This window comes from Priapulus caudatus, unplaced genomic scaffold (genome assembly GCF_000485595.1).
Source record: "Priapulus caudatus unplaced genomic scaffold, Priapulus_caudatus-5.0.1 Scaffold1101, whole genome shotgun sequence".
Classification (NCBI taxonomy): Eukaryota; Metazoa; Priapulida; class Priapulimorpha; order Priapulimorphida; family Priapulidae; genus Priapulus; species Priapulus caudatus.
Window position 1 is genome coordinate 25,001 of NW_014578162.1, and position 13,163 is coordinate 38,163.

Genomic DNA, 13,163 nt, shown 5'->3' on the forward strand with positions numbered 1-13,163 from the left:
CGTTGTGCTCGAATATCGTGATACCACAACGACTGCGCTCTCCGCCTCCTATTCGACCTTATAAAACGCCAGACGCGTCGGTTCGTGACGTACGAGCCGACGAGAATAGTTGCGAAACGTCACGTGCGCCGTTGCGACGAACAATAGAACTGGGCTGCGGCACGGGTTTTTGTGTGATCTACAACCGTGATAAAATCGCGCGTGGCGTGGGATGGCCCCACCACGTCTACCCATGCGTGCTGCGTGCGTACGTGCGTGTGCTGTGTGTTGCGTCGCGGTGCGTGCGTGCGGTGTGTCCGTGTTTCGCAAGCTCGTGTGTGTGTCAATAAAGGTGGAAGCGTCGTAGCGACCTCACACTGCTGCTTTTCGAGAGGTTATGCGAATCATTATAGATTAAAGCTCGGTATTTTAGATTATCTAGGCTGTCTGAGCCGTTCAATGCCGTTTACCCTCACCACCCGACCTATATATATACCGTAGCTTTGTCTTCTCCCCTCTCTGTGTCTGCCCTGCACGACCCTGTCGCTCCGCTTCCTCACTGTCTCCCTCTCTCTCTCTCTCTCCTGCTCAGCTCTCTCTACTCTCTCTCGTCTCCTCGTCTCTTCATCTCTCTCTCTCTCTCTCTCTCGTACCTCTCTTGCTCTCTCTCTCTCTCTCTCTCTTTCTCTCGTACGTCTCTCGCTAGCTTCTCTTTGCCTTCTACTCTCTCTCTCGTACTCTCGCTAGCTTCTCTTGCGCTCTCTCTTTGCTCTCTCGTACCTCTGCTGCTCTCTTGCTCTCTCTCTCTCTCTCTCTCGTACTTCCGCTAGCTCTCTTTGGCTCTCTCTCTCTCTCTCTCCTCGAGTTACTCTCGCTAGCTCTCTTGCTCTCTTCTCTCTCTTCACAGCCGCGCAGTATACACAACAGGGCGCGCTTGCGCGCACACACACACCGCACACATGCATGCACGCACTGCACGCAACACACCACCCGCACACACACACCACACGCACACACACACACAAACACGCACGCACGCCACCACGCAACGCACGCAGCGCACGCACGCACACTACACACACACAAATCACACGCATACAAAGCTGTTTGACTTGATGACGCTGATGCGGCGTATCGCAGCCACTCGCTCGGAAGCGAGTGAATTTCGCAACACCACCAGTCAGCATCATCGAACAGCAGTCACCACCTCATCCCACCCATCCTCCCCGCGCACGTTAATTCCCCGGATGCGCGGCAATCTAAGGGCACAAAGCAACGTCACGCGTTGCCATGGCGTAGTCACGCGTTGACTCTGCTAGTGACGCTGATAGGGTCTATGTCCCCTAGGGTACTATCGGAGGGTACCCTGGATACGGTTCGATATATCTGAAAGTACCTCGGGGTACTATACGATATGTCGCTGCGTACCCTGCATTGGCCCACCGTACCTTGACTTTCAGCCAACTGATGTCGTAATACATATACTCTGTCAAGTTACCACATCACATAGAAGAAATCGCAAAACATCGCAATCCAATTAAAATGCATGCTATGTTTGACTATATTTTTCTTTTTCCTTTTTTTTAAACGAAGAGCTAGCTTTAGCCTTTTATATTTTAGTTTTACAACATCGGTAATACATCGGTTACAAGTCAGGGTACGGTGGGACAATGCAGGGTACGCAGCGACATATCGTATAGTACCCCGAGGTACTTTCCGATATATCAAACCGTATCCAGGGTACCCTTCGATAGTACCCTGGGGGACATAGACCTTATCAGTGCTAGTGCCGCGCGTCGCCCACGAATGTTGAACGATGGGATTTGCGCGACGACTCTTGCGCAAAGATTTCTTTCCGCGTGTGCGACGAAGCGCATCACCTAATTCCACTCTCCTAAGACAGCCCATCCCCTCGTGCTGGTAGTCCCTACACTCGCCTTAATCTCTACTGCCAATAGCGCTGACACAAGCAGACGAACGCGCGAGTACCGTGACGTCAGACACGCCCCCCTCGCAGAGGCGGTACCTTCCTGTCCGTTCCGCTAATCACCCTGTTTGGTTCTGTGTGTGCGTTCGTAGGTCAGGGACGGGCACGCGGGCAAAAAAACCATTAAGACTAGCAAGCGAAAAGGCAGTTAGAGTAGGCCCGTAAACAAAAACGAGCGTACGGAAGGACAGAACTGGTACACGACTAAACAACCAGGCGTGCACTTAGTTTGGCGGCAAATATGTAAATAAACACGCAAACAGACAAGTGAGGTCGACAAATCGATTCGCTTAGTATTCAGGCAGGAAATTAAGGCACTGCACGTAGGCAGGCAGGCAGGCAGAAAAGCACGTTTTCAGGCAGGTAGACGAGTTGGCGGACAGTGAGGCATGCAGGCTGGCCGATCTTACCCGCTGAACTTTTACCCCGATCCCAAAATTTCACTTAGTCGTTCCGCCAAGCACTCGCACCAATGTACTAATGTGCAGAGATATTGCGGGCTGGTCACTCGTCGCCTTCGCCGTCAAAGACAAATTCACACAATGTTTGTCAGCCGATCTTACAAGCTTAAAAACGAAAAGGTGATGCCCAAAGGTGATGTCCATGCCAAAATCCCATATCGGTGTATCGCTTCAGCCACAGGATCCCGTCGTTCTCTGCCGCTAATTTAACGTATGTGAGCAATGGCGGGTCGTTCGTCTCCGCAGCCACACAAGACAAAGCCTTTTGTCCTACAGGCTTGACCATGCAGAGGCATAGCATTTGAGTATATTCATGCTGTATGTATGAGAAATGTTCATCGTCTCAACTCTATTTATGAATAGGCCTTCTTTTGAATTTTTTTCGGTAAAATTCGGAACTAGAGTGCACTAATTTGCATTATGCGCGCAAGATAGATGCATGCTTCGTGGACGTCTAGAAGTCATTAGAAGTAAGATTGGTCTTGTCGTGTAATTGTGCCATTGAGTCAGTGAAATCCGTTGAATTCCATCCTTTGAATCACAAAGAGTTTATGTTCAATAACAAAATAACTTACAAAATCCTCACTCATAATGAACAAAACAAATGGCTTTCATCGGCAAGCAAACACATTCTATTCACGTGATTACAAAAATGTCGATTATTAAATTTGATATTTACATTCGCTCGTCTTCTTCGCGTTTTGTGTCGGAGGCGTCGGCGTTCGAGTCCTGCGGTATGTAGAGCATTGCTAGCAGCGTCTGCTCATCGTGGATCGCGCAGTAGCTCCGCCGCGGCGAGCCGCCCGCGCCGCGTCGCGACGTATGGCCGTCGGCCCTCAGTGCAGACGCAGCCTTCACCTCCAACGTGGAGCCAACGCTCTAAGTGGACAATGCTTCTAACTGTGGAGCAAGCTTTCTAACGAGTGGAAGCAAGCTTCTACGAGCCGTGGAGACCAACATCTAACGCGTTGCGCCCAGCCTCTGATGTGATCTGTGCGCGATGCCTGTCCAGCCCACCCGATCCTCGCCCGCCGTCGCGTGTCTGCCGCGCGTCCCACCCGACGGCATTCACAGCGCCTCTGCTCGGGGCACAAGCAGGCGGCCTCTGTCACAGGCCTTGCCGCGTGCACCTCTACCACAGTACTCGCCGCGCACGCCTCTGTCACAGGCCTTGTTTTTCCTGCGTGCACCTGCTACCGATCAGTACTCGGCCGGCGCAGCCGCCATCTGATCGACGGCCTTAGCCAAGGCGTGCACCTCTACCCCAGTACTCGCCGCGGCCGACGGTGTGGCTTGTCCACAAGGTCTTGCCCGCGGGCGCCCGAAGCTCTACCACAGTACTCCCGCGCAGCCTCCGTCGACAGGCCACCGGCCGCACGACGCGTTGGGCGCCGGTCTTGCGGAACGCCATGCAGTGCAGGTGCGCGAGCTTCTCGTAGCGCCACCTGCGGAAGCCGAGCGACTCGACGGCGGCGCGCCACGCCCGCATCTGCGGCGCGTTGCGGTTCACGTGCTTCGAGTCGGGCGTGACGACGACGAGCAGACCCCCGTCGCGCAGCAGCGCGTGCGCCGTGCCGCAGCAGCGCCACCTGGGAGCGGGCGACGGCAGGTACTCGAGCAGCAGTGAGAAGACGACGACGTGGAAGGCGTTGCGCGGGAGCGTGGCAATCGTCGGCGGCAGCGCGTCGATGTACGTCGCCATGGCGACCGACTCGGGCAGCGGCGGCGACGGGACGAGGTGGACGAAGTCGCATTGATGCACGCTCTGAGGAGAGACGAAATCGGCGGATGCAATCATCTTAGTTACTTCGCAGTTCGCATCGCATCACATTGCATGGCATTGCATTGCATTGCATCATATTACGTTACACATACAATACCTTCCCTCGTCTTATATTCATAATCTTGCATCAAGATTTCAAGATTTCAAGATTTCAATATTTTTTATTCGTGCTAAACGGATAACTCAGACAGTGCACAATTAAACAGTTGTAACTTTGTTATTATAAAGCACACTTCGGTCATCTAGTCAGCCATACACATTAGTTAAAGTACATAAATTATTACATTCCAAGACACGATGTTGACGTAATATCAAGTTAACGTAATAGCGATACAACTGAGCAATAAATATTGTGCAGGTGATTTGTCACCCAAAATATCAGCATATCAACAATCGATGTGACCCCATAGGCTTATGAAAATTGTATAAATTAATGTGAGGTAAAGGAAATATTGTGAAACAAAAGTACCATTGCATTGCAGTAACATTGTAACTACTATTTTTACAAGTGTAGTGACATAAAGAGGATGCAAGACAGGAGGAAGACCTGCACAAAAATATGAGAAGTGAAGATAAGAGATGAATCCAGCACCAAACCGCTCTGAAATTGAATAGAATTTACCTCCATTGCTGGACTGATGTCGATTGCAACAGTGCAGAACTCGCTGAAGTCTTTGAAAGGATTATAGCAGCTTCCCACATCCAGCAGGTATAGCGGTGTACATGCTGACCTGCACACACAAGCAAAATGAGGAGGTTTACGGGTTCGGCTAGTATAGGTTAGTAGGTTTTCAGCAGTTACTCTAACACTACGAGCTACCCTAGGCAAACTAGATGAGTAAAAGGTTGAATGAATGCACTAGTATTTCACCTACGTAAATGCAAACCTGACATGGTATCATTATAATGTCTTTTTATTTTTGTAATGCAAAAGATTACATAAGTATCAATGCTTTTCTTGGTAACCTTACATGGTACTGGGGTCAATATCCTTTCTTGAGAAAGGCTTGTTGATTGAGAAATTTTCCTCAAACTGTACGTGGCACGAGGATCCTTCGCCTCTTTCAGCACGACTTCTCTTTGCAGCCTCTTCTATGAACAGTCTTCTCCTCTCATCCTTCGCCAGAGCTTTTTTCAAACCGTCATTGTAGAAAAACTCCAAGCAAGTGTTTTTGCACCACTGCACAAACATAACAACAAATATTTATAGTTGGGCCTTACATAGCATATAAACCTATAGTACTCTATTGTACACTAATTAAGTATCAATTAGAATCAAAAATAGGATATGCATGTATCATAATTATTATATATATATATATGATACATGTATACAATGTCTTCTGTATGTATGTGCATTCCCAGCTGAGCGATATAAATTATGTGTAAAGACCTGACTATCACTCCACATCTACAATTAGAAACCTGCAATGATCTTCTTGGATGTATGATGCATACTTGAATAGTAACAGTAATATCATTGCGCAGACATGCACACACACACACACACACATACGCATACACGAACGCACGCATGTATGCACACAGGAATCCCACTATGAGTACGTATACCATGATCCTACTCTCTGGAGCCCCTGGCCTCTCCCAGTGTCCGGTGGCAAGGGAGTACATCGCAGTTGAGTATTCTCGCCTCATCTTCTCATCCTTCAAATGTTCCTGCCACACAGGCTCCCATTTCCCATCAGCTGTAAACAACACAATCAAACTATCAAAACAATGACTACAATGAATATCACAGTGATTATTGAAGCAAGGTGAATTACATCCTATAACAAGGGGCAGCAACTTATAACTACAGTAGCCCAGTTACCCACTAGCCTTTCGCTTTGCAACAAGTTGCGGACAGAAGGGCTAGCTATAGAGTACCGAAGTGTGACGTCACGTTGTCAAGACAACGTACGGGCTGGTTCTACACAACCCACTGGCTCCATAACATTAACTGCGTGAAAATGTTGTGCGTACGTAAAACACGAGTGTGTGCGCTGCAGACAGCGGTAAAGCATCGGTAGCAAGTCGATCTTACAATATTTAATTAATAAAAAAAATTTTGGAATTATTTTTTCGTTAATTTTATTATTTTTTTCATTGCTTTTCACTTCCATTCTTTGGAAATCTATAAAAACTGCAATAATGACTCTCAGAATGATGGTTACAATCGGGTACAAAACACGATACGCAGTTAATGTTACCAGAGCATATATGATTGTGTAGAACCAGTAGGTTCGTTGTCATGCCACCGTGACGTCATCACTTCGGAGCTCTATAAGCACAGGAGCGAATATATTATAGTACAAAATTAATATAGAGTACAAACATACTTTTGAAATCTTGTCGAAGTTTTGCATGAGTACTTTTGATAACACCGGTCAGTTTTGCATGTTCCTCTCGAGTGCACCCCTTCATTGCAGCTCTTCTCAGCGTGAAGTAAAACAAAACGTGGTATTACTTATAAATACATAAATACTCGATGTACACTTCGCGTTTGAAAAGATACTCCGAACAGATGTTTTCCTTGCTGCTGCAGTGCTGCAAGTTGCAGTCTTGATCTTGTTGAGTACCGTACGTTGAGAAGCCTCAATAGGCGAATTACGGAGGGTGGGGCGAGAGCGCTGAAACACAGGCACTTGGAACGTCTCAATAAAAAAAAGAAAGGTATATGAACACAAAATGTATTTACTACCAAAGTCTTAATGTTTCTCTACTCTATTTCGCCTATTATTGTCGACAACTTGCTGTAAATGCGGTTCAAATGCTCATCTGCAACACACAAGTACACCGTATGCACGTTCTGCGCACAAACAACAAGAATAATAGCTAGAGTTCTATTATTCTATAAAGATAATACTATTATTCTAAGTGCCTGCATGTGCACTGATATCGAAAGACGTTAGTGGCGAGGTTTGACGCCAGATTGAAAGGTGTCAGTATCTTCAGCAGAAATGATCGAGTGCTTCCTCAAGCAAGGCGATTCCACTCATAAGCTGTCCTCACGTAAAATTAATTCTTATGCTGTTCGGTACGACTGAACGGAGCTGGAAGTGGAACATGCAGTGCAACAGAGCGAAGCTGGTAAATTTGACCCACCATAACTTCGGCTGAGAGGGTCTATATGTCACCCAGGGTACTGCCGGAACGTACCCTGGTACTACGGTATCTAATATGCCGGACCGTACCCTGGTACTATGGTATCTAATATGCCGGACCGTACCCTGGTACTACGGTATCTAATATGCCGGACCGTACCCTGGTACTACGGTATCTAATATGCCGGACCGTACCCTGGTACTACGGTATCTAATATGCCGGACCGTACCTCGCCTACTCCACTAACGATCGAGTCTAGGAAGTCGCCTACGCCTACTCCCTAACCAAATCAAATAGTTAACAGGGGTACGTTCCGATATACCGGACCGTACCCAGGGGCCAGGGTACGTTCCGGCAGTAACCTGGAGGCTGGGGACATACTCACATAGACCCTATGAGCATGTCATAACTTCGACCCACTTTTTTAATCTCGACCCACCCACCAGGCTGGGAAAGGGTACCACTTGTACGTATAGACTATAGCCTATGGCTATATACGCCTACCTAACCAGCTAACGATGATCATGAAAGACGAAGTATGGCGAAGACGAAGTATGGCGTTTTCTCGCACCAGCCCCAGGCAGCCGAAGATTCCCTTTCTAGTAAACGTCCTGCTTACCAGATTCAAAGGTAGGCCCTATATTGAAATGTGTAACCTCATCCGATTGTCATCAGGTGTTTTCATCATAAAACTGTATACAATACATATTCGATTGCAAACGTTGCTGTATCATCTAACATTTGATTGGTCGTTTTTGTTGACATTACTTGTGATTCATTGGTTGTCAGGGACTATTGAAAAGCTTATTTTTTAGTTTCAATAAAAATGTTGTTCTAAGTTACCGATATTCAGTTGTATATTCGCCCGCTTGCATAAAGGCTGCCGTCACGATCGGTCACCCGGTGCACTCTATTGCGAATATACATGACCGGGCGAATCTCGTGACGGGTTGTTATGTTATAACTCTCTTCTGTGTCCACCAAAGATCGTATAGTGCCAGAGGCCCTATACGGAGGCCTCCGGCACTATACGATCTTTGTGGTCCACCTATGACCGATAGAAAGCGGCTAGTTTTGTACAACCGGGCGAAAAAAAGGTAACAGGTTGAAGTGGTTGGAAACATTAGGTTTTACGTCACGTGGTAGCGCCCGCTAGATTGGTTCCAAGTCTCTTCGTCAATGTAAAGTGAAGTGAGTGAAGAGATAAAGAACCCATCTATAAACAAGAATCCAAGATGGCAGCCTGCACTTATGTCATCGCGTTTATCAATTTATCTCATAACAAATGCATAGGATCTAAATCCGACTTATTTGTTTATTCACTACACTACAGATGAACAGCTTACAGATGAATGACAACAGGTATGAGATTATGTACACAACGTTAATTAATTCTTCCACGTAATCGTTATCGAAATATGGACGTCAATACACTTGGTGACGTCCTAGATACAATAATGTAACCCAAACCCAAGAGGATAGGGTTACAAAGTGTCCCTATCCTTTTCTGCGGAGGAATGCCCGAGTGGATCACTCGGGCCGGTTTGCTGGTGCGTTTTCAGATACTAGAACTTCCAAACTGGGTTTATTCTAAACACGAACCTTTCTCCGCTATTCGGGAACTTACAATGATCGCAATTACTCTGTATATAAACTAATATATACGCTGTTACGAAAATTCAGAAGGTGGACGAGCGGGGCGAAATTACTGAGCGCTCATTGTTTGACGTGCTGTGACTACGCATTCCCAATGCGCATTAGCGATTCGGCAAAACGGCAGTGGGCGGTGGGCGCCGCCCTCCCGATTGGTCGGGTTGCCGACTCTCACTCTCACCACCGAAGTACGCATCCAGGTCAACAGAAAATGCGCTCCAGCTATGACTCGCGCGCTCGTCACTGGGTCTCGAATTTTTGTAAGCAGGTTATATTCAGTTTTAATACACGAGTAATGTGGGCGATACAGTATATTCCGTCAGAGTAGCGGAGACAAAGGGTTCGTGTTTGAGAAATAAACGGGTGGTCGAGAGATGAGTGTGGAGTGTGAGTAGATAGTCGTGGATGGGGGGGGAAGATGTGGGAGTTCGTACGGAGGGAGTATGCTGAAATGGCGAGGGCAGAGACGCCGTAGAGGGTCAAATACCGGCCGAGTGATTCACTCGGCATTACTCGCAGAAAAGGATAGGGACAGCGGCTTTGTGTAACCTATGCCTCTTGGTTTGGTTAGCATTATTGTATCTAGTCGACCGTGCCCTATAGGGCATGAACCCCGTTAGCGCGGCGTGAGGTACAAACAAGGAGACTCGTGTCACAGGATAGCAAATACTAGATTTGGCATATAAACAGATGAGGAGCTGGGATTCAAGCTCGAACATGATGAAGGAACAATGCTGAAGTATGAAGAGATGATATTTGAGCACGAGGGGAGGCAGGTTAATATTGGAGAGTGGGGTAAGATGCAGGTCAGTGTAGCGAGAATAGCCAGTTGGGGCAGAGGGATCCGGAGATACGACTTTATATGAAGAGGGATGGGGGTAGGACGCCGAAGGCCTAAGGCGCAAAGCGAGGACGGGCTGAGGACAGGAAGATTTGAAAGCGCCCATCGGGCGGGTGTATGTGGAGCCAGGGTCGGTGGTAGGCGTGGTGTGGGGTGGTCTCGAGTGCGAGGAAGAAGGTTGAGGATTACGTATGATGAGTAGACGGAGTGGCTTCGTTTACATACTATAAATAACTACTTACTAAACCTTGGTCGAGCGGATGGTCGGGGCTCGCGCGCCGTTAAGCCAGGCGAGATGAGACGGTAGAATGAGCACAGTTGTAGCGAGGGATGAAGGAAAGACATGCGAGTAGTGTGGACGACCCCGGAATACACTGAATAATTATAATTCGCCTTATTAAAGCCGGAATACGCAACTGTGATATGTGGTCGAGATCGGGGCTATAGGGCAGGGGTAAGTACTAGGAGGGGAACGTAGACAGCGGATAGATAGGGATAAGGACGTGTCGCGTATAGCGCGGGCCGTTAGCGTGCCGTGACGGGGCGAGAGGTTGGGGGGGGAGGGGGAAGGGGGGGGTGGGGTGAGGTGGGCGAGGCGTAGCGAGGGATGAGGGCGACATAGTGGGTATGGCGTAGAAATGAGTATCGAGCGTCGAGTGAAGTAAGGATACTAGCAGGGTGTAGAGAGAGTGAGTGGTGGTCAGTTAAACGTGCGGCCGGGCCATGAACTGGACGTGCAGTACCAATCTGGGATTTGGGACCGCAAATATAGAAGTACCGCGAGCACACTTAAACTAGTGGAAGCTGGGGACTCCATTGGCCCATTGCACTGGGGGCCAGTTGGCATCGCGGGGGTGAGCTGTCGGTCAGTGAGTGCAACGAGTGTGGCCAATGGGGAAGAAAGGTAGCCGGCCGCCAGCTTGCCTCCCATTCTGTAGTATGCCATGGCATTAGACTAACCCTATAGAGAATAATAGGTCAGTGTCGCGGGTCCAGGGACGACAGGGCGATAGCGACAAAACTATTTGAATATGAGGCAACGAAACTGTTTGCCTCCACAGAGGAACGGACAGCAGGTCAGAGCGATGCGCGGAAATCATGTTCGTGCTCTTTTAAACACTAATTATCTAGCATCATTGGACGTATATCTATTCAGGTCTAGCCTAGGCTATATTTATGAACACTTTCACAGAACTTTTATCAAATTCTTTTTCCTCAGATTCTTACCACTGCTTGCAAAAGCTCAATCTCAGGGTATATGCGGGTATCGGAAAAACGATTAAAGTTACAGACTGCGCGTGGACTAGGCTCGTCGTTTTGGGGTGTATGGGCCCGCCAGAGGAAGACAAGTGCTGCCCAAGTTGGATATGCCACTAACAGGAAAATGCATTCGGGGCGTCCGGCAGTGCATCCTTTTGGAAAGCTGCAGCAGCAAAACGTTACGTAAGCGGCCAGAAGTCAGGAGATAGCCACGGAGCTGTATCGCGGGCAATGCGACAGGCTCTTAGCGAGTTTGCTTTGCTCTAAACAATTGTTTGATTAAGGAATTACGTTGGCATGGGCTACTACATATGCCATCGGGCCTCAGGTGGTGGAAACCTTAAGTCTAGAGCGACGTGCACCTGGGATGGAAACCCCCACTGCTCCCTGCAGAACAGCATCCTGCGGACCAGCCGTATGCCCGCTCGCAATTCACTACAGTACCGGGGGGCTCTAGCTAACTTACGCCGTTTTTTCCTTTCGTAATAGTACGTTGTGTACAGGGTAGTGTCCAGGTTGATCCTAATGTATTCGGCAGGAATTTTTGAGATTGTCTTATACGTTAGTGGTGAGTGGTCGGGCGGAGATATGGCGTTGTGGCGCTTGGTGCTTCTTCGTCTCCTTTTTCCCGCCCCGGCGGGTACGTGGGTGATGGGGAGGGGGCGGAGTGGGAGGGCATCGAGATGGTAGTGGGTTGGGCGCGTCAGCTGATCGAGGCATGCCGTGTCGGCGAGGCGCCAAGCCGCGATTGGCGCGGCTCCGGAGTGGGGGACTTTATCACGATGTGAGTCGGATTTTACAGCGTGAGCCGCGGGTCGAGCGTATGCGGGTACGGGCGGCGGGAGGGACCAGGGTAGGGTTTCGAAAGTGAGGAGGCAGTGGGCGGACGGGTACGCGCGATGTGGGGACTCGGATGGACGTGCTGGCAGATGAGTGCGGGTCGTGGGGACGGTCCGGGACGGTGGGGTTAGAGCGCGGGATCCGGCGCGTGCGGAGCGCTTGCGTAGAAATAGTAACGGGTTTACTTGACGCGCGCAGGGGCGGGGAGATGGGCGGCGGTCAGGGCCACACCAGTGTGCGTGTGGCGGCGGCCGGGGTGGGGTGGCGTTGGGTGGGTGGGAGGGGGGCGGACGGGGATCGGTCGCGGGCTGGGGAGTGCGGCGTGGAGGGACGGCTGGGGGGACCCCGTGCTCCACCCCGTGCGCCCCGCCCCTCTTGGGTTCGTGCCGGGCCTCCACCGCACCACCCACCCCTCCGGCTCCGCTCGCTGGCGCACACACGCCCGCCTTGGCCGTTACGGGTGTTGATCAGGCGCTACGATTGCTGCGCACCAGCTGCGATACTGGAGTTGATGCACAGGCGACGATTCCTCGGCATACGCGCTGCATACTGGTGTGGTCGAGCCGACGGCATCTTCGCATGGCCTCGCGTACTGGTAGTTATCAGCGCGACGATTCCTCCAGCCCCTCGCGTACTGGAGTTGCATCAGGGCCACACGCATTCCACCGAGGGTGAGGCAGCTTTTTTCACCTATACATCTTAGTCAAGTGAAAAAATTAATTTTTCTTCGGGCTTTTTTTGCAACCCCCGCCAAAATTTGGGGGCTACTTCATTTCCAGGGCTCTTTTCCACTTTCCAGGGGCGAATCTTTCTTTCGCCAGAGCTGTTTCCCTCAAATGTACACACAAGCACAGAGCCTAACTACAGCATCGGTGGCCGCGCACACGACCCAGCACAGCCGTCAGCACGCACGCACGCAGCCGCACCGGCACGCACACACAGATCCAACACACACACATGACACCACGACCAGACAGAGCAACAGTCAATCTATTCAAGACAGTTATTCAATCAGACTAGACAGACTAACATGATAGATCACAGAGGCGTCACAAGTCAGCGAACCACAAGATGCCCGGGCTGTGAATTAGTGGCATAGTCAGGTCACACTGGTGTTCAGCTCAAGCACAGGAACTCGTTGGAGGCTATTACATACGGCGTGTAGCCCAAATTAGTGGAATATGGTCCGGGGCTTGTACGGAGCGGTACGGGATAGTGGAGCGATTCGCGACTGTAGTTTATACGCGACAGGTC

The 13,163-nt window shown here is 49.8% G+C and overlaps 1 protein-coding gene across 1 annotated transcript; it reads right to left on the minus strand.

Annotated features, from left to right (window-relative positions):
- Window positions 1-3,721: 3,721 nt before the first annotated feature.
- Window positions 3,722-8,271, minus strand: LOC106815368 (probable methyltransferase BTM2 homolog; the record flags this gene model as incomplete). The annotated part of the gene is made up of 6 exons (XM_014819820.1): window positions 8,159-8,271; window positions 6,550-6,641; window positions 5,783-5,916; window positions 5,182-5,390; window positions 4,833-4,941; window positions 3,722-4,192 (listed from the first exon to the last, which is right to left on the minus strand). Coding segments are annotated over exons 1-6 (1,047 nt in total), but the record flags the coding sequence as incomplete, so codon positions are not given.
- Between the last annotated feature and the right edge of the window lie 4,892 nt (window positions 8,272-13,163).